At 41.9% G+C, this 20,137-nt stretch overlaps 2 protein-coding genes across 2 annotated transcripts; one reads left to right on the top strand and one right to left on the bottom strand.

Moving 5' to 3' along the window:
* Positions 1-3,619: 3,619 nt before the first annotated feature.
* On the bottom strand, positions 3,620-6,828 carry LSM3 (LSM3 homolog, U6 small nuclear RNA and mRNA degradation associated). Its single transcript, XM_030043398.2, has 4 exons — positions 6,748-6,828; positions 5,618-5,728; positions 4,347-4,442; positions 3,620-4,018 (listed from the first exon to the last, which is right to left on the bottom strand). Exons 1-4 carry the CDS (start codon positions 6,766-6,768, stop codon positions 3,938-3,940), a joined length of 309 nt encoding a protein of 102 aa, XP_029899258.1. The 5' UTR covers positions 6,769-6,828; the 3' UTR covers positions 3,620-3,937.
* A 5-nt stretch (positions 6,829-6,833) lies between these two features.
* Positions 6,834-19,984, top strand: XPC (XPC complex subunit, DNA damage recognition and repair factor). The gene is given in 17 exon segments (XM_030043394.2): positions 6,834-7,009; positions 7,771-7,969; positions 8,889-9,016; positions 9,840-9,963; positions 10,920-11,004; positions 11,504-11,661; positions 11,873-11,993; positions 13,389-13,478; positions 13,885-14,820; positions 15,297-15,457; positions 15,712-15,793; positions 16,243-16,377; positions 16,883-17,052; positions 17,249-17,342; positions 17,895-17,984; positions 18,644-18,688; positions 18,690-19,984. Coding segments are annotated over 17 exon segments (2,883 nt in total). The 5' UTR covers positions 6,834-6,912; the 3' UTR covers positions 18,858-19,984.
* Positions 19,985-20,137: the final 153 nt, after the last annotated feature.

Here is a 20,137-nt window from a genome sequence, read left to right as displayed (position 1 = left end):
GTGCAGGCTGTTCCCCCTGCTGAATTTTAACTGCAATGAAGTTCTCCAGTGAAATTATTGGACAACCATACAACTAGCACTTGAATCAGTGGGTGCAGAAGCAGCCTTGTATACCACACACAACAATGTGCTGTTCTTCTCCAAGCAGTGTTTAGCAGCAAAGTGGTTAACCACAATTTATTCTATATGGCTTAATTCTTCAGCTAATGCTACTAGCAAAGCTGCTAGTCTGGAGTTTGTGCATTTTAAAATCTGACAATGCAAGGCACACATACTGTTCTACTTTAACTCTTTTGGGGGCTTGGTCTGTGCCTACATAAACATAAAAACATATTTTGATCTTTACTTATGGGTGAGCAGCAGAGTTAATTTAAAACTGTCAACAAGTGCCATCCTAATTAAAACCAAATGACTAATTGTACAACTACAGAGCCTGTTGACACAGGCTACATACAGCAGTCAGGCAAAGCTAACCAAGCTTGAATTTGAGGAAATGCAGCACCATCTAGCGTCCTATGCAAGTTAGAGATTAAAAAGTTACTTTTACAAGTCCACACAGAAATTTCACAGGCAGCTGACACTGTCACAAAAGCAGTAAGACACCAGAGGTCCAACTATAACAGCACTTCTGAAAAAGGGAATTACGTAATAAAAATCTTGTTTAAAAAAAGCTGCTGAGAGTCAAATGTTTGCAGGCAGAACAGAAATTCTTTAAAGGCAATACATTGAGAAATTCCTCTGCCACCTATCAAAAAGATGCAGTCCAAAGGCTAAAAACTACCAGAAGGCTACTAGAGTCTACAAAAAACTACTAGAAATAAAGAGGCAAGCTTCAAGAAGCTGAGTAATATTAAAAATTCTGGCAGGCTAAAACCAGAAGACAATATGAAAAGGCAATTGAGAAATCTTGAGAAATTATTTGAGGAAAATTAACAATAAATTCTTTTGCAAACACATCAGGAGTAAGAATCTTGAAAAAGGGTTAGTACAGCCAACAGATGATCAAAGAATAGAAAGAACAGTAAGAAAGAGACAAGACTGCAGAATAGTTTTTTAAATGTATGGGGTTTTTAATCCACATTCATCATAGAGGAGCTTAGACTAGCTCCCACTCTGGAGAGCTCATTTCAAATTGGAGGGTCAGTAAAAAGATGCTGCTGGACATTTCAGCAACATAAACAATAATAGATCTTTATAATCAGACAGTAAATACCCCAGAAACCAATTACACAAAAATTGAGCTAGCAACCACCATGCATAATCTCTCACTTAAACCTTCAAAAGAAACACAAGTTAACAAATGAGACAATTTTTAAGAGTTCTACAGCGATTCAGGTGAGCTGACCTCTTTCAGCTGTGTCTGATACTCTGTAATATAGAAATACTGGACAAACAGGTAGATGTGTTATGCTGGCAAATATGGCTCTTATTCTCAGAGAACCTAACAAGTGTTATTAATAGATATTCACTAAAATTTATCAAGGCAGAAGTTCCTGATGTACCAACATTTTGTTCATCATGTCAGTCCTCCAATACAAAAATCATATAGTTCAAAAAGGAATGGAGCAGCTTTCATCAAAAATGATTAAATAGAAAATCTTTTTGCAACCTGGAAAAGAGAAAACTGAAGGACAATTAGGAGTAGAAAAGATGGAAAAGTAAATGTATGTACTCTGCTATCTCTGAATACCTCCAAGCCAACATTGTCTGTCACACACATGAAAGTGACAGGCAGCAAGTTCAAAACCAAGCCCAAACCAGACAAAGCCAAAACCAGAAGCATTTGTTCAGAGAACACACACTCAGCCTGTGACATACCATAACAATACATAGCAAGGGCTTTACTAGTCTCCTAAAGGGATGTAGACTAATTAATGGAAGAGAAATCCCTCAGGTTCTGTGAAACATACTCTCTCCTTTCGCAGATGTGCAGATCCCTGGGAACTGTAGGACTATCACTGTGTTCACCTATTTCTACTCTCTTCCCCAAGCATTTATTTTGGCCTCCTAGAGTGGTAGGAGATAAGATAGACTAAAGAGGATCTCAGTGCAGTCATCCTTGTCCCTCTTCCAGAAGGGGAAGAGTTGCAGCATCACCAGTGTTCTTCCAACATCAAGGGCTGTGTATGCATGGAACAGGAGTTGATGCTTGCTGAGCTAACTCTTGCAGAGACAGCATGCTAGGAATGGAAGAGATAGGAATCACGGAAAATTTTTTTCGTCCTAGCCCAGACCAACTTCAAGCAAGGATGGCAGAGTGAGGGAAGTCTGCTACAAAGCCACTGCATACCTGTACTTCATTCAAATAATCTTATAGTAGTAAGTTGTACAGATGACTTCTTTCACTTGCATACAAGGGACCTATATATGAAAACAGCATTGTGCACAGGTTTAAGATAACATTCTTGCGTGTGCGTACAAGTAGAGCTATTTGTCCTTTCTAGAACGAAGCGCAAGGAATATGGTAGCAAGTCTCCACGTGATTAAAACGTAAGACTGTAATTGCTACTAACACACTAATTCTCAGCAATTGCTTCACTATTTCAGCTTCAGCTATCACTCCTATTTTCCTCACGCTAGAGGACATTGCTTGAGAACTACATAGTATGGATGCCACCTAGAAGCCAAAGCAGATTTTGTATCAGTTCCTGCTTTCCTTATTTCAAAGAGCATGAAGTATACATTCATCTTCTGAGTGTATATATTTTACTGCCAAAAAAGTTAGTATTCCTTTAAGAAAAATCTGGCTTGGAGCTTACCAAGGCAGACCTTGCATTCCTCACCACTGTCACAAGCTATGGACATAAGTTATGAAGATTTTACTTGTAGGAGAAAGTGCCAGGGCAAGCTGCTTTTGCTAACCCTACAGAGCATGCCTAATAACCTAGATAAATTAGGTTTATCAAGTCACAAGTCAAGCTCTGCAGGAAATGTCCCAGTGTAGACCTACATCTCTCATGTGCCTTTCAAACATACTTATTAAAACATTTCATAGCATAAGTGCCTTTTTTTTCATACAAGAAGGTGAATAAATGGCAAACAGGGTGGGCCTGAGAAAGTATATATTAAAAAAGAGCTTTATTCAGAGTTCTAGTGCACCTTCAATGCAGATAACCAATGAGCATCTTAAGCATTCAGCAGAGTTTAGTGTATTCAAGAACTGAAACAGGCTACCGACAGTGGGAAATGAATGCATGCAGCAGGCAACTCAACAGCATGAGAGGCAACAACCTCAGTCTCTACTTATGGCCTTGCAAAGCATAGCGCTGTTAAAGCCACAATAAAAACATCTGAAAACATTGTGAAAAAGCCCATCTTCTTTACATATCTTAAGTGGAAGATGCATATATATACACACTATTTGCCTGCTACAAGGATATGCATCAAAAATTTGAACGCAGAAAAGCCATAAATTATAGTACTGTAGATTCATGTAGTATTGCCCTCCCAAACATCAATCTGCAAGACACAGGTATTAGCAAGGACAGAAATTAACAACACACACAAAAGTTACTCTTTTCTCAGAAAGTGAGGCTACATACTACAACTTAATATAGCATTAGCTTTATAGAAAAAACATAAGAATAACATCTTCAACATAAAAACATGACAAGTGAAATCTGAAAGACAAACCGAATTTATTTAAAACAGAAAATTAAGACAGTGCTATTGCCAAGATTGAAAAAATGCAGGATTCTTTTACCAATGTGACAAGACAGTCAATTTACAGCAGTTAGATTAATTCTGAGAAAATCAGGTTGGGTTTACACTGCTTCAATTGACATGTACCTTTTGCAAAACAAACTGGTTCCCCTTCCCAAAAGGGCAGACAAAAACATCCTATAAAAAACACATACAAAATTTTGAGACACAATTGAAACACGAACCATTGTCCAAAAGTCTGAAACTTTCCAACAAGGTTAAATCCTTTGTTGCTTCAGCCAACCCTCAACGGGGGAGCTACAAGCACAACGCCGTCACCTCTGACAAAGAGCATCGGAATATTCCTTTTGGTAGACTATGAAGAAGGAAAGAAAAATTTACATTTACAAAAGCATAGTTTACAAAACATATCTGCTAAGCATATGACCAAATTCAATCATAACAAAACACCAGAAACAAATCCAACAAATATAAGCTCAAACATACAACATTCTGGCATGCCAAAGAGATCAATACAACTAACACCAAGTCTTTGGATATCCTCTGTAGTTTCGTAACAATTTGCCCAAAACTTCTGTTAGATCTTGGTTCAAAAAGTAGTCAGCAATAAACTACTTTAAGAATATAACATAGTTTAGTTTTAAAAAAAGTTTTCTATGGGGATAAATACACTAAGTCCTTACTTTATAAATCTCCTCGTAGGTTTCTTCATCAATCTCTATTGTAGTTACAGTTTCTTCCACATCACCCAAAATCATATTTAAGTGCTGATCATATGCCTGTAGGAATGAAGTTAGTTTATTATTTCTTCCAAAATTCAAACATGAGCTTATTAAAATGAGAATTTTATCAAGAATTTCAGACATAATTAGTTTAGCCTGATTTTGACCAAAATACACGACTATGTCAAAACAAAGTAGTATCAGTTATAGTTGTAATACCAAACAAATGTCAACAAACCAGTACTCTGCCACATAAAAATAACAGAAGACATTTATATTTACTGAAATACTTTTTCAGGAAATAGCTCTGAAGCATTCAGTGAGAAAACATACAAGAACTCGGAGACAGACACACTTTATTAACATTAAACCAGCTACACATTCTCTGCTGCCAGTCCAGCCTCCTGGAATTGATTGCATGGGGCCATCTTAAAGGATGCGAAACCTCTAATTCATATAATGCTACAAAAATTTAAAATAAGCACATATTCCAAAAACCCTACAGAAGCACGATGCAAACTACACGTGTGCCTTATGGATCTCTCCTCATCTGTGTGTTGCCAAAGGACTTGAGGCCCACCTAACACATGGTGCAACTGGTTCTCTTCCCCAACACAGTACAGTACTCAGGAAGGATGACTGACTTAGTAGAAAGCAAAAATCTGTCTCATCGAGAGACATATCACTCTCAGAGGAAAACACTTCGACAAATGAGATTTGCAGAGAATCCAGCTGAGTACATATGCCCATCATACCCTCATAGGGTATGCCTTAAGCAATACTTGTTTGATTATGATAATCTCAGTCTTAATTCAGTCTTAAGACCTCAGGGTACTTTACAAGAAGAGGCCTGCAGCATTATTGCTTGTGGAATGAATTGCTTGGTATCATTCAGGAGACAAGAAAAACAAAATACATCTCTTGACTCCCTACAGAAGCAGTTAATAGCAGACAGAGTACTGAACAAATTAGATTTTTCCACCAATCACAGTACACTTTTAATAAGAGAAACAGTTCAGCCCTTGTTACTAAGACGATCTTTAACCTACCTTCTATAACCACTTCTGCACTTTTAACCATGAGATACAGTTACTTGTGTTTTTACAGTGATTTTTGAAACAATCAATGGAATATTACAGGTAAGCTTGTGTAACAGACTGTTGTACATGAAAAAAAAGGATGCCCAGTGCTTAGCTGAATAAGCATGGTAGCGTTCTGAAAGTTTTACTTACATGTAGTCTGCCTCTAAGCTCTCTGTCATTCCTCATTTTGACATAGATTCGCTCATCTAGACTGAGCCTGATGAGATCAAGTGGCTCCTCTACAGTATTTGTTGTTTGTTGCTAAAAAAAATAAAATTAAAAAAGTTAATTTTACAGAAGAAGCCTGTGAACTTTTCCATTCCTCAGCGTTTGTGAGACGCAGAAAACAAACAGTTAAGAATATAGATGCAAATACTCCAAATCATTCCTTCACATCCTATTGAACCCGAGTGCAGCTGGTATTACCACCCTACAGATGTTCACCAGCTTGAGCAAAATGAGTTAAAAGACTTCAGTTTAGTTTGCAGCAAATGATGCATCACACATACTGTTGCATAAACTATATTCCTTACTAGCAACCGTTGTCCATACTGCAGCAGCAGAAAGCCTACTCTGCATGAACCAGCACCACACCTGTGCCAACACATGGCACAGGTTAGAAAAACCAAACACACGCTGACATTTTTGCCAGCTCGCATCGGTTAACTGGGTGACACACTTCCCCAAACACACACCTCTCCTTAAGGCCTAGCTCAGCAACACAGCATTCATGCCAGGCCTCAAAGCAGGTTAGAAGCCTGAACGCACACCGGGCTGAGGTCTCTTTTTTGTAATAAAGGTGTACTTTCAGGATCACAGCTAAAATGTATGAACATCTTTGTGAATATCCTGCAGCACGCTACCAATTTCCTTCTCCGTGAGGCAGAGCCAAGGGTATTTTCCTCAGTAGCTTCCCTCCATTTCCCTCCTCTGGCAGTTCCTGGGGAAACGGGCCTGAAGCGAGCCTTGCCCGCGCTCCTGACACCCCCGGCGGCGGCACAAGGACCGAGGCCGCGTGGTAATGTCATTTCCCGCAGAAAGCGCTCTCCCCGGAGGGCTGCGCCTCAGGAAGGCTGCCCAAGCCGGGGGCTTTGCCGGGAGGTACGCCCGGCCCCAGCCAGGCAGCCGAAAGCCCGCCTCCATCTTACGCCCCGCCAGCCGCGGAGGCTTCCCCAGGCCCGCGGAGGGAAGGCGGGAGGCGCCGGGAGCGCGGGCCCGCTGGCAACGAGGAAGGGCCCGTCCGCCGCCTCCCGCCCTGGGGGAAGCGGGCAGCCGCTTACCTGATCCACCTCATCCGCCATCTTTCAAACCGCCTCCCGCGCTCTCCCGCGAGACTTTATGGCCCAGCCCCTTCCCCTCCGCCGGGGGCGGGGCCGGGGGCTCGGCGGGGACCGCAGCGGGACGCGGGACGCGGGCCGGGGGCCGCCCGCCGCCGGGGCACCGCCATGGCCAGGAAGCGCAAAGCGTCGCCCCGGCCAGCGGCTGAAAGCAAGAGGCGCTCCGTGGGGCTGGGGACGCGGCGGGGCGACGCGGAGGAGGAGGGTGAGTGCGGGAGGGAGGCCGGGCCGGGCCGGGCCGGGCGCTGCGCCATCGCCGGGGCTTGGGGCCGCTCCAGGCCTCTGGTGTTTCGGAGGGGTCGGGGAGCAGCGGGTGTCGGCTGGCTCTTAGCGCGGCGCTGGGCCGCGACAGCCCCTGTGAGGGAAAGGGCCGTTACCTCAGGCTGGAGGCGTGGATAACTGTGTTCTCCACAGCGCCAGAGGGCGGGACGATGGGCACGCAGAGGTCGGGGGTTTAAATCCCTGCGTGAAGTGGGCCCCACGCGCTGTCTGGAAGCACTGACGAAGGCTGTTAGTAAGGCACTGAGCGACCCGGTGAGGGTTTGTCTCACCTCAGCCGGCGGGGCTGCGGACAGCCACCCCCCCGCGGCGGCCGGGGTCGGCCGTGACACGCGGGTCCGCGTCCCAGGAGGTGCCCTGAAAAAAGTTCTCCAGAGCAGCTTCACAAAATAGCAGTTTCTTTTGGGTGGCATGTACGATGCTTGTTTTTCAACTGACCCCATTGGTAGGACTATAGGAATCTTTAGGTGCTTCTTGTGCATTACATTATTATGAATTTTTTCCTTAAGCAGGTCTCATTGTTCAATTCTTACCTATTTGTTCAGAAACAACGACATGCACATTATTGTGAGTGCTCACTTTCTTCTGTAGCTGGCTCTAATGAAATCTGTGGAGGTATTGTTTCTGATTGCCATGGAGATGAAACTTCATCCTTTAACATATCTTCCTTTCTTCTGTGCCATGCAGATGATTTTGAAGAGAAAAAGCCCAGTGTAAAGAAGAATGACTCAAAAGCTCTTGCTAGGAAGAAGGAAGAAGAGTGTGATACTGGAGTTTCTAACTCAGCAAATAAGCCTACAAAACAAAAAGGGGCAAAATCACTAATAAAAGAAAACAAAAAAATCACTAGAAGTAAGGGGAATCATAACAAAGAGGAAATGTGCAGGTAAGTTTACTTATCAGTCAAGTCTATGGGAGCTCTCTCTTCATGGTTACATGTTATTTGTTTAGGGCCTAGTGCTGCATATATGCATGTGAGCAGTTTATTTTAGGCTATCAGTCCAATTTAGTACATTTATGTCATGCAGCTGAACAGAAGTACCGTCTTATTCGTTGCAGAGTCAGTCCTGAGGAAGATAGTCTATATGGGAAGCAAATGCATGAGCCTTTTCAAATTCAATGGTTTAAATATAAAATTTTATTTCATTTGTTACAGTTTTTACATGGGACTAGGGAGGCTTTATGGAATCCAGCATGAATAGAAATGTTGGCCTGAGATTTGGGTTTAAAATGATGAGCAGAAATCTTTAAACATATCATTCTATGGTGTTTTTTGGAATCCAAATATAATATCAGCAGGGTCTGCCCATGGAGATTGCTATAGCAAATGAATTCATAAAAAGAAATTAAACTGATTGGTCTTGTTTCAGTGGCCAGCCAGAGCCTTGAGTATTAGTGTAGTGAAACAGAAACAGTTCCAATTTCAGTACACTTTGAAAATTCAGTAAAAACAAATGATTCAGTGAACCCTTTCTCCAAGGACTCATTTGTACAAGCTGTTCTGAAGGATGAGGCCTTTTGTAGCTTCAGGCATCTTCCTTCCTAAATGGCCTTGCAGAATCAGAACCTAAGTTTGCACTGAAAAAGTGTTGCTCTACTGAGCCCATGGTTATTTATGGCAAAGATGGTTTGCTTTACAGAGAAGGTATCTGTGTCTTAATTGTCAAGTACTCAATCTGTTGTTACTGATGCAGAGGTCATGCTTCATTTATTTCGCTATTTTTAGTGTGTTCTTCCTCTATTTTTCTTAAATAAACAAGCACCTGCACCTCCTGATGCTAAAGCCATTTTGATCATTGTAACAGTGACTCGCTGAAGCCCCCTCAGAAGGAGATAAAGTTGAAGAGAGAATCTCCTGTTAAAAAAGAGATGGATGAAGACAATACTGACGATGATGGTGCTGAAAGTGAAGATGAATGGGAGGACGTGGAAGGTAACAATTGCACGTTTATTCATTTTAAGGAGTAAATATTCTTATACACAATTTGGTTTTTTGTAATTTGATTTTTTTGAACCATTTTTTATTCGGATTCAGATAAGTGTATACACTCTGTATACCTAAAGTATGCTCCATGTGCATATCTGTATCTAAAAGCTCATATCTCACAACGCTTTTAGAATAGTTCCAAAGTAAAAAAAAAAAAAACAGACAACTAGTGACCTGATGGTAGTGCCTTGAATTTGACTATTTGTTGGCTTATGTTAAAATTATGCTACCATGCACAAAGCACTTTCTCAGCTGTTTGTGTTGTCTAATATTGAGCAGCTAAGAATGAGTCAAAACGGTCACTTCCTAGTAAAGGAGAGTGGAGATGAAACCAACTGAGCTGTTTGATTAGGTGGCCATCAACAAACTGTGATAAGAATCATGATGATCATAATCTTCATATTTTGCTGCTACAGATTTACGCCTTCTAAAGTGAACTGTTGTCAGGTTTTTTTCTTTGCTACCCTACAAGTACCCTTCAAGTTACATCTGCTTCATTCACCTTTCTCCTGATTGAGTTTGCCTGTGGTAGTCACGTGCCATTAGACTGTGCTGAGCTGATTCCTCAACACCAGGTGACTGGCATCCCACAGTTACTTGAAATAAATGAGTACACGCAGTATTATGGAAGATCCAGGAGCTGGTAATTACTGAGGATGTTCTTTTTGTAGGTTGTTTAAACACTTGAGAAGGAATAGGTAGGTTCTCAGCCCATTGTCAGCATCTGTTCCATGTTTATTTATCATTTAGTAATATTTTATTTTTCCAGAACTCCAGGAACCTGCCACAGATAAGTTAGAAGAAGCTGCTGTTCTTCCGGCAGCAGTGCTGCCAAGCAATCCTGTCGAGATAGAGATTGAAACCCCAGAGCAGGTGAAGAAAAGAGAGAGAAGGTAAGAACAGGGAAGGCAGTGGAGGGCCGTTAAAGGATGAAGTTAAAAATATGCTAAGTCTTGACTGTCACTGACTTGCTGTCTTCTGGTTGGAAATCCCCAGTTTGTGCAGCCTGTTGAGTTGGAATGGTGCGAGGTCATGGGATGGAGAACAGTTTGCACACTGACAATTTTACCAAAAGTCTTCAGTGGAAGTTGGTGGGAATAGAGGTTTTTCAGCTTCCTTGAAAATCAAGCATGTAACTTCATTGTGCTTTAATATCTACATTTCCAAACCAGGGACAGTAGTAGATCTCTTCAAGGAGAGCTGTGGGTGAATGGCATTGTTGTACTGTAAATATCTTAACAGCTCAGGTGGAAGCCTCTGTGTGCCCATACCTGAGGTGTGAATAGGTGAGTCAAATGAATGCCCTCAGCATCTGGGAGCATTATACCAAGGAAGGCTTGCTTTGTGTGGTGGCTGGAGGCCTGATGATATCTCATGCTGTTACAGGGTAGGCACTGTCCCAGGCCAGCCCTTCATAACAAAGCAACCAGAGTATCTGTTGCTTCTAAATTAAAAGACTTCATCAATGAAGAGAAGACCATTTTTCCAGGAATCTGAATGGAATGCTAGCAGTAATCTGAAAGTCAAACAATTCAGACAGTGAATTGTAAGTTTAGTACAGAGCTGTCCAAAACTGTCTTGTAGGAAACTGTAGGCACATAAAGTTAGGTAGAATTTAGGCCATCTGAATATACCCAAGCTCTCAGTAGTCAGGTACGTGGACTTCACAGTTTATTAGTTGTATGCATCCTGCATGCCTATTCACATAGCCAGTAACTAAACTTCTGTTAAGTGGGCACAGAAGATTCTCCGGGATAGAGTCTCTTTGTGAACTGATCCAGTTCAGGAATCTAGAAAGGCAGGTCCATAGAAAACCCAAAACATCCATTTCTTTTTTAATCTTATGCAGAGAAAAAAGGAAAGCCGAGTTCGAGACGTATCTTCGGAGAATGATGAAACGTTTCAGCAAGGAGGTTCGTGAGGACACGCATAAGGTATTGGTCACAGAGAAACCTGGCAGAATAAAAACTGAGCATAAAGATGTCTGAACTGATTCATAATGAAGAAGAAACTAATTTTGATCAAATAATTTGGGGCCGTGGCTAGAAGTGAAAAAATAAAAAGGCTGTAGTCCTGACAAATGCTCAGTAGACTTCTCCTAAACTGTAAGTTAGAAACATCAATGGCTGCATTAGTAAAATTCTAAATCAAAATAGATGTGACCAGGGTGTATATTTCTCCATTGAGTGTGTATCTGCTCCTTCTGTCTGGGTTAAAGTGTCAGTCATGTAGAGCAGGAGACACTGACAGGAACTTCAAGGCTTTACTGTTTTCTGATGGTGATCTGAAGACAGCCCTGTGTCCAGCCTGTGTATGCTTGGGAGGCTTCATTGTTGCCTGTCTTTGTTAAAAGGAGCAGTAAATATACCATGGACAGTAGTTCCCGCAAGGAAAATTTCTTGTGAACTCACTATAGAAACTTTTTTCTCTCAGGTTCATCTCTTGTGTTTATTAGCAAATGGTTTCTATAGAAACAGGATCTGCAGCCAGCCAGATCTTCATGCCATTGGTCTATCCATCATCCCCACCCACTTCACAAAAGCGCCTGCAGGCCAAGTGGACCTTCTCTACCTTTCCAACTTGGTGAAATGGTAAAATTCTCTTTCCTAATCATGCTGTCACATAGAATGTATGAGCCAGGGTTCAAGGAGAGGAGTAAATACAATTACCTATTTTTGGTGATTTTTCTGATTTTAAATACAGGGGTGAAATCTGTCCTTTTTACAGAAGGAAAAGATGAACTATGAAGTTTAAGAATACAGCCACAAACACTAGACAATAAGTAGGTGTCTTATATTTCAGGTTTGTTGGAACCTTCACTGTCAATGATGAGCTTTCCACTGAAAAAGGAGAGCCCCTTCAGTCGACCTTGGAGAGGCGCTTTGCCATCTATGCTGCACGAGATGATGAGGAGTTGGTTCATGTAAGTGACTGGGAAGTGCAGGGATGCTTGCTGAGCTTGGATGCTAGATCAGTGCTGTAGTGCTGTGAGGTCATACACAAAGTGGTGTTTGAGGGATGGATTTGGAGAAAACAGATCAGTTACTTAGGTGATTCTGTGGCTTTTTCTTTTTGTTGTGTTTTTACCTGGAGTCCTTCTGTGAATACAGTATTCAGTTTGAACTGTGCCTAATGGGAGCCTCTAATTCTGGTTGGTGTCACTGTGCACTCTGTGTTCTGCTGTGGATGGCTTTATGTATGGTGTATAGAGCTACTTGTTCCTAAGTATGTTTTGGCTTCTTTATATTGCTTTAGTAGTGTAGATCAAAGCAAACCAGCTTAATAGGTTTCGTCTGAAACACTAATTGGAGTGAGGAAATTCTCGGGACTTACTTGCAGCCAGAGAAACTCTTCACAGATCTTTGAGTTGAAGGTTGGTAGTTTGTTGCTATGAGTCACCGCTGAAGGCCAGAGGAATTGAACTTTGATTTAGAGCAGCCCGAGGCCAAGTCTTCAAAAGGACTTCAACTCTACAGTCGTTTTGTGGTGGAATTGGATTAAGGGAAGAACTGGAGTAAATTGTTTCAAGTGACACAGAGATTTTAGTAAAACAACCAAGGGAGGGGAAGCGCAGGAGATCAAATTGGCAGGGGACATTTGAAAGAGCAGAAACAAGCTGCTGCTTTGCAGGTGCATGGCTTGCAGCTCTGCTCTGTTGCTGATAAAGTGGGATGTTGCAGCTTCTCTGCTGCAAAGCAGGATGCAGTTTTGGTGGCTTTGCAACCTTGCTGTGGAAATGCAGAGGTGTCACTTCCTGGGACAGGAGGAAAAGACAAAGCAAGCCTTGCTTAGGTGGCTTCAGTTGAGTCCCATGCAGGAAGGCAGTTGCCAGGTCACAGCTGTTAGCCACTCAGTTGTGACTGTAATGTCATTCTCTGAATGGCTGGTGTTTCTGCTGGGTTCAGCTGATGGTATGCGGTTGACTTTGGCCGCCTTTGGGAGGCAGGATTTAGAGTCATCTTACTCAGTTTTCCTCAAGAAAGAGAGACTGATGGGGTGGATGGGATTTGAGTGACTTAGCATGTCTGCTCCAGCAGGATGGGTCATTTAGCCTTTTTAGGAATTGGTTCCTCATCTGTAAGTTAAAAGCAGTACCCCTGCTACAGTAGTAACATAAATAAGAGCCAGAGAAGACTCTGCGGTGCTTTAATACTAGAGCAACTGGGCTACCTACACATCTGTGTCAGTGTATACAGCACTGGATAAAAGGTAGGAATGAAAATGATTTCTGACAGAACCCAGATTGTAGAAGAGTTTCAAGAGGTTTTTTTAAATACCTTGAAAAAACGTTAAACATGCTTTATTTTTTCTCTTGCAGATATTTTTAATTATTCTGCGAGCATTACAGCTGCTGTGTCGCCTCGTGCTGTCTTTTCAGCCTGTTCCTCTCAAGGAGACAAGAGCAAAGGTACTTTTTGTTGGGTGTGTGCAATAAGGAATAGGTCACTGGTTTAGAGAGTAGGATTGAAAAAACTTTCTGGCTGGTGCAGCTTGCAGGAAATCACTTACTGCATGAACCATGGTGATGACAATGTTCTGTCTATAGTGCAGAAGATGCAAACCCTTAATTTTTAGGTTTCTCCTTTAAAACAACCACCCATTTTTTTGTGTTTCAGCAAAGACTTCTTATGCTTCAGTGGTTTTAAATTTCCTTGAAACTTTGAGAGCAAACACTTGCTGCTTGAATACACCTCTCTTCAGCCATTTGCCTGCCAACCTTTGGTCTGCATGCACCTCGTGCTGACTTCAGTCTTTTTTTTTTTAACATTTTGTTAGCCATGGTGATAAAAGTGACCTAGCCTGTTTCTTTGCAGGGAAAAAGCTCATCCAAGAGGCAGTCTCTCAGCAGTACCTCTGAGGGGCAGGAGAGCTCTTCCACAACACCAAAAGCTGTGGCAAAAAAATGCCCCTGCAAAAAAGCCAAGCAGGATGAGAAATCCTCAGAGAGCCAAGAAGACAAAAAGGAGTCAAAGAAACCCAAAACTGCTCAGACCAAGAGGACATGCAAGTCAAAGCTGACTAGAGGCAGCCAGGAACAGAAAGAATCTGGTAATGAGGAGAGCAGTTTAGCGGAAAAAGATGTGCCAGTCAGGCCCAAGAATGATCGCCGGAGACGAGTGGCCTCCAAAGTGTGTTACAAAGAAGAGAGTGGAAGTGATGAGGGCAGTGTTTCAGACTTTGAGGTTTCAGAGGAGGAGAGTGATCTCTCTGATGAGGATTTTGGAACTGTCTCTAAAAGGTGGAGGAGTTCACAGGGCTCCCAGAAGTCAAAGGTAACGGCTATAAAAAGCCCCAAACCTGAGACTTCAGAATCAAGGCTATCCAAAAATTCATGTGAAGCTGAGCCTAGGCCAGCAAAAAGTACAGCTCCAGCCTTGCCTCATGGACAGAGAAAGAGAAACAAAATAATTTCTAGTGATGAGGATGACGGACAGCAGGAGGTAAGGAAAGTGATGGGCACAGACCAGTGGCTGGAGGTTTTCCTTGAACGTGAGGACAAATGGGTATGTGTAGACTGTGTTCATGGCAACGTTGGCCAGCCCCAGCTGTGCTTCACATATGCCACAAAGCCGCTTTCCTACATTGTGGGATTTGACAATGATGGGAGTGTCAGGGATGTGACGCAAAGATATGACCCAGTGTGGATGACCGCAACAAGGAAGAGTCGTGTGGACCCTGAGTGGTGGGAAGACACGCTGCAACCATATAAAAGTCCCTATCTTGAAAGAGACAAGAAGGAGGAAAATGAGGTAAATGGCAATAGGTTATTCAGGACCTTTAGTGCCAGAAGTCCAGTCCTTGGATTCTCATTCAGGCAAAAATCATTAGGAATCTTTCCATGAGGAAGGAAGTTTGTATTTGAGCTTGAAATGTTCAGATTGAGCATGTTTTAAAGGGAATATACAATGATAGATTGAAATAATATCAAATGGAGGCTGCTCAAGAGAAATTTGCGTAGCAAAAGTACTGGACAGCCCATGCTGGAAACTTACTAAGATGGTTTCTGTACAGTTTAGCATTACCCTTCTCAGAGAGTCTTTAAAATATGTAGATCTGGGTACACATCTAAATGCCTGTTTGCAACAAGAATGCTTTGGTCTGTTGGCTCATCTGATTTAAGTTTCTGGTGTTTTTTCCTTTGATCCATACTATAACATTCTTATTTTCTTACAAACAGTATTGCAAGAGAGTTCTGAAACCACTCTTCTTTGTATAATTCCTACAGTTTCAAGTTAAGCTTCAAGATCAGCCTCTGCCAACAGCAATTGGAGAGTACAAAAACCACCCTCTCTATGCACTGAAGAGGCACCTCTTGAAATATCAGGCAATCTATCCTGAGTCAGCTGCTATCCTAGGGTACTGCAGGGGAGAGGCTGTCTACTCCAGGTGAGTTGTGCACATGTGTGACTGATCTTGTGACTGTGATCTTTGTAACAAATTTAAGAGCTAATTTGCATGAAGACTGTCATGGTATCAGCAGTAGTCTCAGGCTGCATAGACAGGGTGAGGCATTTAGCTGCTCAGATAGCATTTGCATATCACTTAGAGCTTTTTTACCATTCCTAATGTGAATAACAGTTTGGAATTCTCTTATGGAGGGACTTAAAACTCTTACGGTTGCTTCCGTCTGGCCTTTTTAGAGACTGCGTACACACGCTGCACTCCAAGGACACTTGGCTGAAGCAAGCTCGAGTGGTGAGGATTGGAGAAGTGCCTTACAAGGTAAGAGGGTTTGACTTCCTCCTGTGCGTTCAAACTCAATTCTATTTTTTTTACCTTCTCTCTGTCAGCAGATGTAGATTTCTCGATTTCTCACTTGCTTGCATGGCATGTGGTAGCTGCATTGTGAATCTGTCCACCTACTGTGCCTATAGTTCCTATATACTACCCAAAGCCCAGCTATCTCTTCTTCCCACCCCAAGGGTATCTAGCAGAACTGCACCCTTTTCATCTTCTTCAAAGGCATCCAAGTGTTTTATATGAACTGTAGAATATGGCTCCTTGTTGCCTACAGGTGCCATGGGTTATCATTTATAAGCAGTGGATACTGAAGCTAGGAAATAGGCATTTCTTCTCTCCCAGAGCCTTCTCCTTTGATGTCCTAGGAAAGTCTGAAATCGCTGGCAGCTTGTTGTTGTGGTGTTACAGGGTTGGTCATTGTATTTGCACAGATGGTGAAAGGATTTTCCAACCAGGCGAGGAAGGCGCGCCTTGCAGAGCCTGCAAACCGGGACAAAGAGGACCTGGCACTGTTTGGTCTCTGGCAGACAGAGGAGTATCAGCCGCCTATAGCAGTGGATGGAAAGGTAGCTAGGAAGGCAGAGGGCTGATGTTAAAGGAAGTGTTTTGTGTGGAACTGTGGGGTTTATTTTTCCAGAAGTTGCATGTTTCAGAGGTGAGATCAGTCAATAACATCTGGATGCACGATTAAGAGTTCAGAGGTAACCATACCCAGGAAGAAATGATCAAAACTTCACTGAGGCCTTTTCTTTCCTGAGTACAAGTAATGAGTGCTAGCAGCGCAGACTGCTAATTTTGTAATTTCGTTGATCTAGTTTTCCTAGCCCATGTTTGTTTCGCTAATTCTCTGCATTACAGCTTGAGTAACAAGGCCTGGGCAGAGAACATAGCTAGGAGATAACCATGCAGCTAAAATTTAGGCTTGTGCCTTGTCATGTGAATATTAATTGAATGCTGGAGTGGAATGTAGCAGGTCAGAAGGAAGGGAGAGTCCTTGAGTTGCAGCAGGGATTTTCACCTCTCTCCAGAGAGCAGGGGCGTTACCATTTCTCTTTAATTTTGCAATAACAGGTTCCTCGGAATGAATATGGAAACGTCTATCTCTTCCTGCCATCCATGTTACCCATTGGCTGTGTGCAGCTGAGACTCCCAAATCTGAACAGATTGGCACGGAAGTTGGACATTGACTGTGCTCAAGCCATCACTGGATTTGATTTTCATGGTGGCTACTCACACCCAGTGTACGTAAAGCTGCTTTGTTGCAGCTGACAGATTTTGACGTCCTGCAGAAGTTGTATACACTGTGTTAAGGAGTGCATGTGATGAGTTACAGTTCTGTCAACATTCAATAGCTTTTGGTTTGGCTGGGTCAGCAGGCATTTGCTCCCTTTCTTTTTTCTTCTAGTAGCTGACACAGGATTGTGTTCTCCTTCCTAGTACCGATGGCTACGTTGTCTGTGAGGAGTATAAAGAGGTCCTCATTGCTGCCTGGGAGAATGAACAAGCAGAAATAGAAAAGAAGGAGAAGGAGGTGAGAATTATTTTTGCGGCTTCCGTATTGTTACATTTATTAAGTAAATTTCATTGAAACTGTGGACAATCAAAGAAGGGTGGGCTGTGTAAGCAACAGACACAGAGCTCTGTGACCGTGAGGGGCTAGTTGCATCCCCCAAGTGTCCCATTTGGGGCTTGCTGTCTGGACTAGAGTGGGATGCAATACAAGTGTGTAGCAATATTTGAAATAATGTATACTCTGGAATAGTTTTCCATGGCTGCTGGGAAACAAAAATGAGGGATACACATAGGAGATTAAAGTTTTGGAGGTGGTTCTGGTGTAATTTACACAGTCAGGGTGCACATCAGAAAGTGACAGTGATTCATGTATTAGGCATATAATTGGACACCAGTACATTTTACTCTTAAGAATCCTACTGGCCTATAATCTTTTAATGTGACACATTTAAGTTGGCATGGTTTTTTTTAATGGCAGTTTAAAATCTTCAAACTTCTGTTTTCTGTGGGCATAAATACATTGAAACTTAAAATAGTAAATTTTTCTCTTTTCAATAACAATCCCACACAGAAGCGTGAGAAAAGAGCTCTGGGGAATTGGAAGCTGCTGACAAAAGGACTTCTCATCAGAGAGAGACTGAAGCAACGCTACTCCATCAAGGTATTCTGCATTTCTATCAGTGATTTCTTTCTCGGGATGATATTTTTCTACCAAGAGATTTTTTTTCCAGTCTTTCCGATGTGTTACATTTCCAGCTGTAGAGTGTAGAACTTCCAGAGTGTAGTTGCTCAAAAATCTTCTTTCCTGTTGTTAGCATGTGACTAGCAAGTAGTAAAAAAAAACTACACCAGAAATTTGATGTGGTCGTGCCCAAGAAAGATTCATTATTGTTTAACAAGAGATTAGTGTTTCCTAAAGCATCATTTTTTTGGTATGATTTTCTGTTTTGACATACCCGCTTCCTAGATTTATTCCTCCAAGCTAAGCATGTAGCTAACAGGATGAGAGTGGGCTGCTTTTTGTTAGGCAGTCAGACATTTTAGTTCTTAATCTTTTCCCCACTGAGAAAGGTGAAGCATTATCTTTTTTAAAGCAGGTTTATTTTTATTCTGTCATCAAAAGTATTTTGCTTGTGTTGAAAGAATGCTTGACATCCAGGAACAGAAACACACTGCTTTGGGTGAGAAGCCCAAACCAGAGCAACCAACTTTTGTAATGTCATTAAGTGTCACCGTGACAGCAGACAAGCCCTTATAGAAAGGGGTAGTTACAAGTGATATCTAGAGCAACTTTTCAATTTTCACGCCTGTTTTTTCCAGACTGAGCCGTCAGCACCCATGTCAGAGAAAGGAGCAGGATTCTCTTTCTGATGAAGAAGGAGGTCCAAGTGCAGAGACTGCAGTAGGGAATGCAGCCATTTCATGGCCCCAAAATCGCCAGTTAGAGAAAAAAAAAGAAGAGAAGACAACCAGAAAGAGCAAGCAAGAAAGGAAAGGAGAAGCAGCACAGTTGTTCCCTTTTGAGAAACTGTGATCAGAACAAGCTTTTCTTTGCCATTTCCAGATGCAAGAACAATAGTCACAACAAAAGCATCCTTTACCAGTTAAGGACTTAGTCTTCCTGTGCACTTGTGTTTCTGAGCTATCAGGGACCAACCTAATTCAGTATCAAGAGTTTCTTTTGCTATCACAGGCAGTTAGATTCATCCTTTTATCCTTGGATTTACGAGCAGCAAATGTGCAGTTGTACCTTCTGAGAAGATCGGTTTGTGCTCTTTAGGTTTTTTGATCTCTTTTCTGTCACTCAGCACCAGTAATTCTGTTTTCTGAGCAACTCCTTTCATTAGCACTGTCTTTTCCCATTTTTCTCCTTTCCATTTTTCCTGCTTGCTCAGAACTAAAGCATGCAGCTGCTATTTAACAGTCTGTGGTGAGCTGGCCAAAGGACTACTAACACCCTCTTTGATTCATAGCTTATCCAAATCAGTGGTGAGGTAGAGTTCTGGTCTTACTGTCTTATTATCACAGAAGGGGAAATACTTCCTCTAACGTGTAAAGAAACATGCAATCACGATTTGGAGGAATCTGAAAATTTACTTTCTAAAGAATACCTGCCCTTTGTGAAAACTCAGTTTTGGCTTTTCAGCCTACAATCTTCCTTTACTTTCAGAAATCTTGTGCATTAGAAGGGAGAAGCCCTGTCCTCATTTCAAACTTAAGGTTAAATATGCCTTCTTAAGTAATTTGAACATATACATACTTGTTTCAGTTTTGTTTTATCAAGACCATGTGGATGTGTTGTGGAGCAAAACATGTAAAACTGGCTGAGTATCATGGTCAGAAATGAAATCCACTGAAACCAGAGAGCTCTTGTAAATGTTATCTAGTACCTAAGCATTTAAAAACAGTTGAGAGAGGAATGTTAAATCTACACAAGCTTTTCCTGCAGTTTTGTAATAGAAATGCTGATCTGTCTTCTGCAATATTTTTATAACTGACACTGTCTCTTCAAAAATAGATGGGAATACTAGTCTAGTCGTTGCTGGACATTGTCACAGAGGAAAGACTGAAATGCAAGAAAATGGCTGACATTTAATTATGTTCAGAAAAAACTCTATTTTTATACTGTATTTGTAGAACAAAATAAAGTACGGAAAAACAGTATGTTGTCTGTTATGCTTCCCCTCCAGCCAGCTCATTCTTATGTAAGCAGCTCAGTTTCCCTGGAGGGACTTTCACACAAGGATAAGAACACACTGTAGTATTTCCAGAAGTTGCAAATCAGGTCCCAGGATATCCCAGAGCTGGCTGCTT

This window comes from Aquila chrysaetos, chromosome 20, assembly GCF_900496995.4.
Source record: "Aquila chrysaetos chrysaetos chromosome 20, bAquChr1.4, whole genome shotgun sequence".
Classification (NCBI taxonomy): Eukaryota; Metazoa; Chordata; class Aves; order Accipitriformes; family Accipitridae; genus Aquila; species Aquila chrysaetos.
This window is presented reverse-complemented; position numbering and strand designations above follow the sequence as displayed.

What these genes read in the sequence shown, in the direction of transcription:
- LSM3 (XM_030043398.2), bottom strand. Translation starts at nt 6,768, where the DNA reads ATGGCGGATGAGGTGGATCAG. An exon ending in AGCTTAGAGGCAGACTACAT is followed by an intron (nt 4,443 to 5,617) that starts GTAAGTAAAACT and finishes TCATTCCTACAG; the next exon opens with GCATATGATCAGCACTTAAA. An exon ending in CCTACGAGGAGATTTATAAA is followed by an intron (nt 4,019 to 4,346) that starts GTAAGGACTTAG and finishes CCTTCTTCATAG; the next exon opens with TCTACCAAAAGGAATATTCC.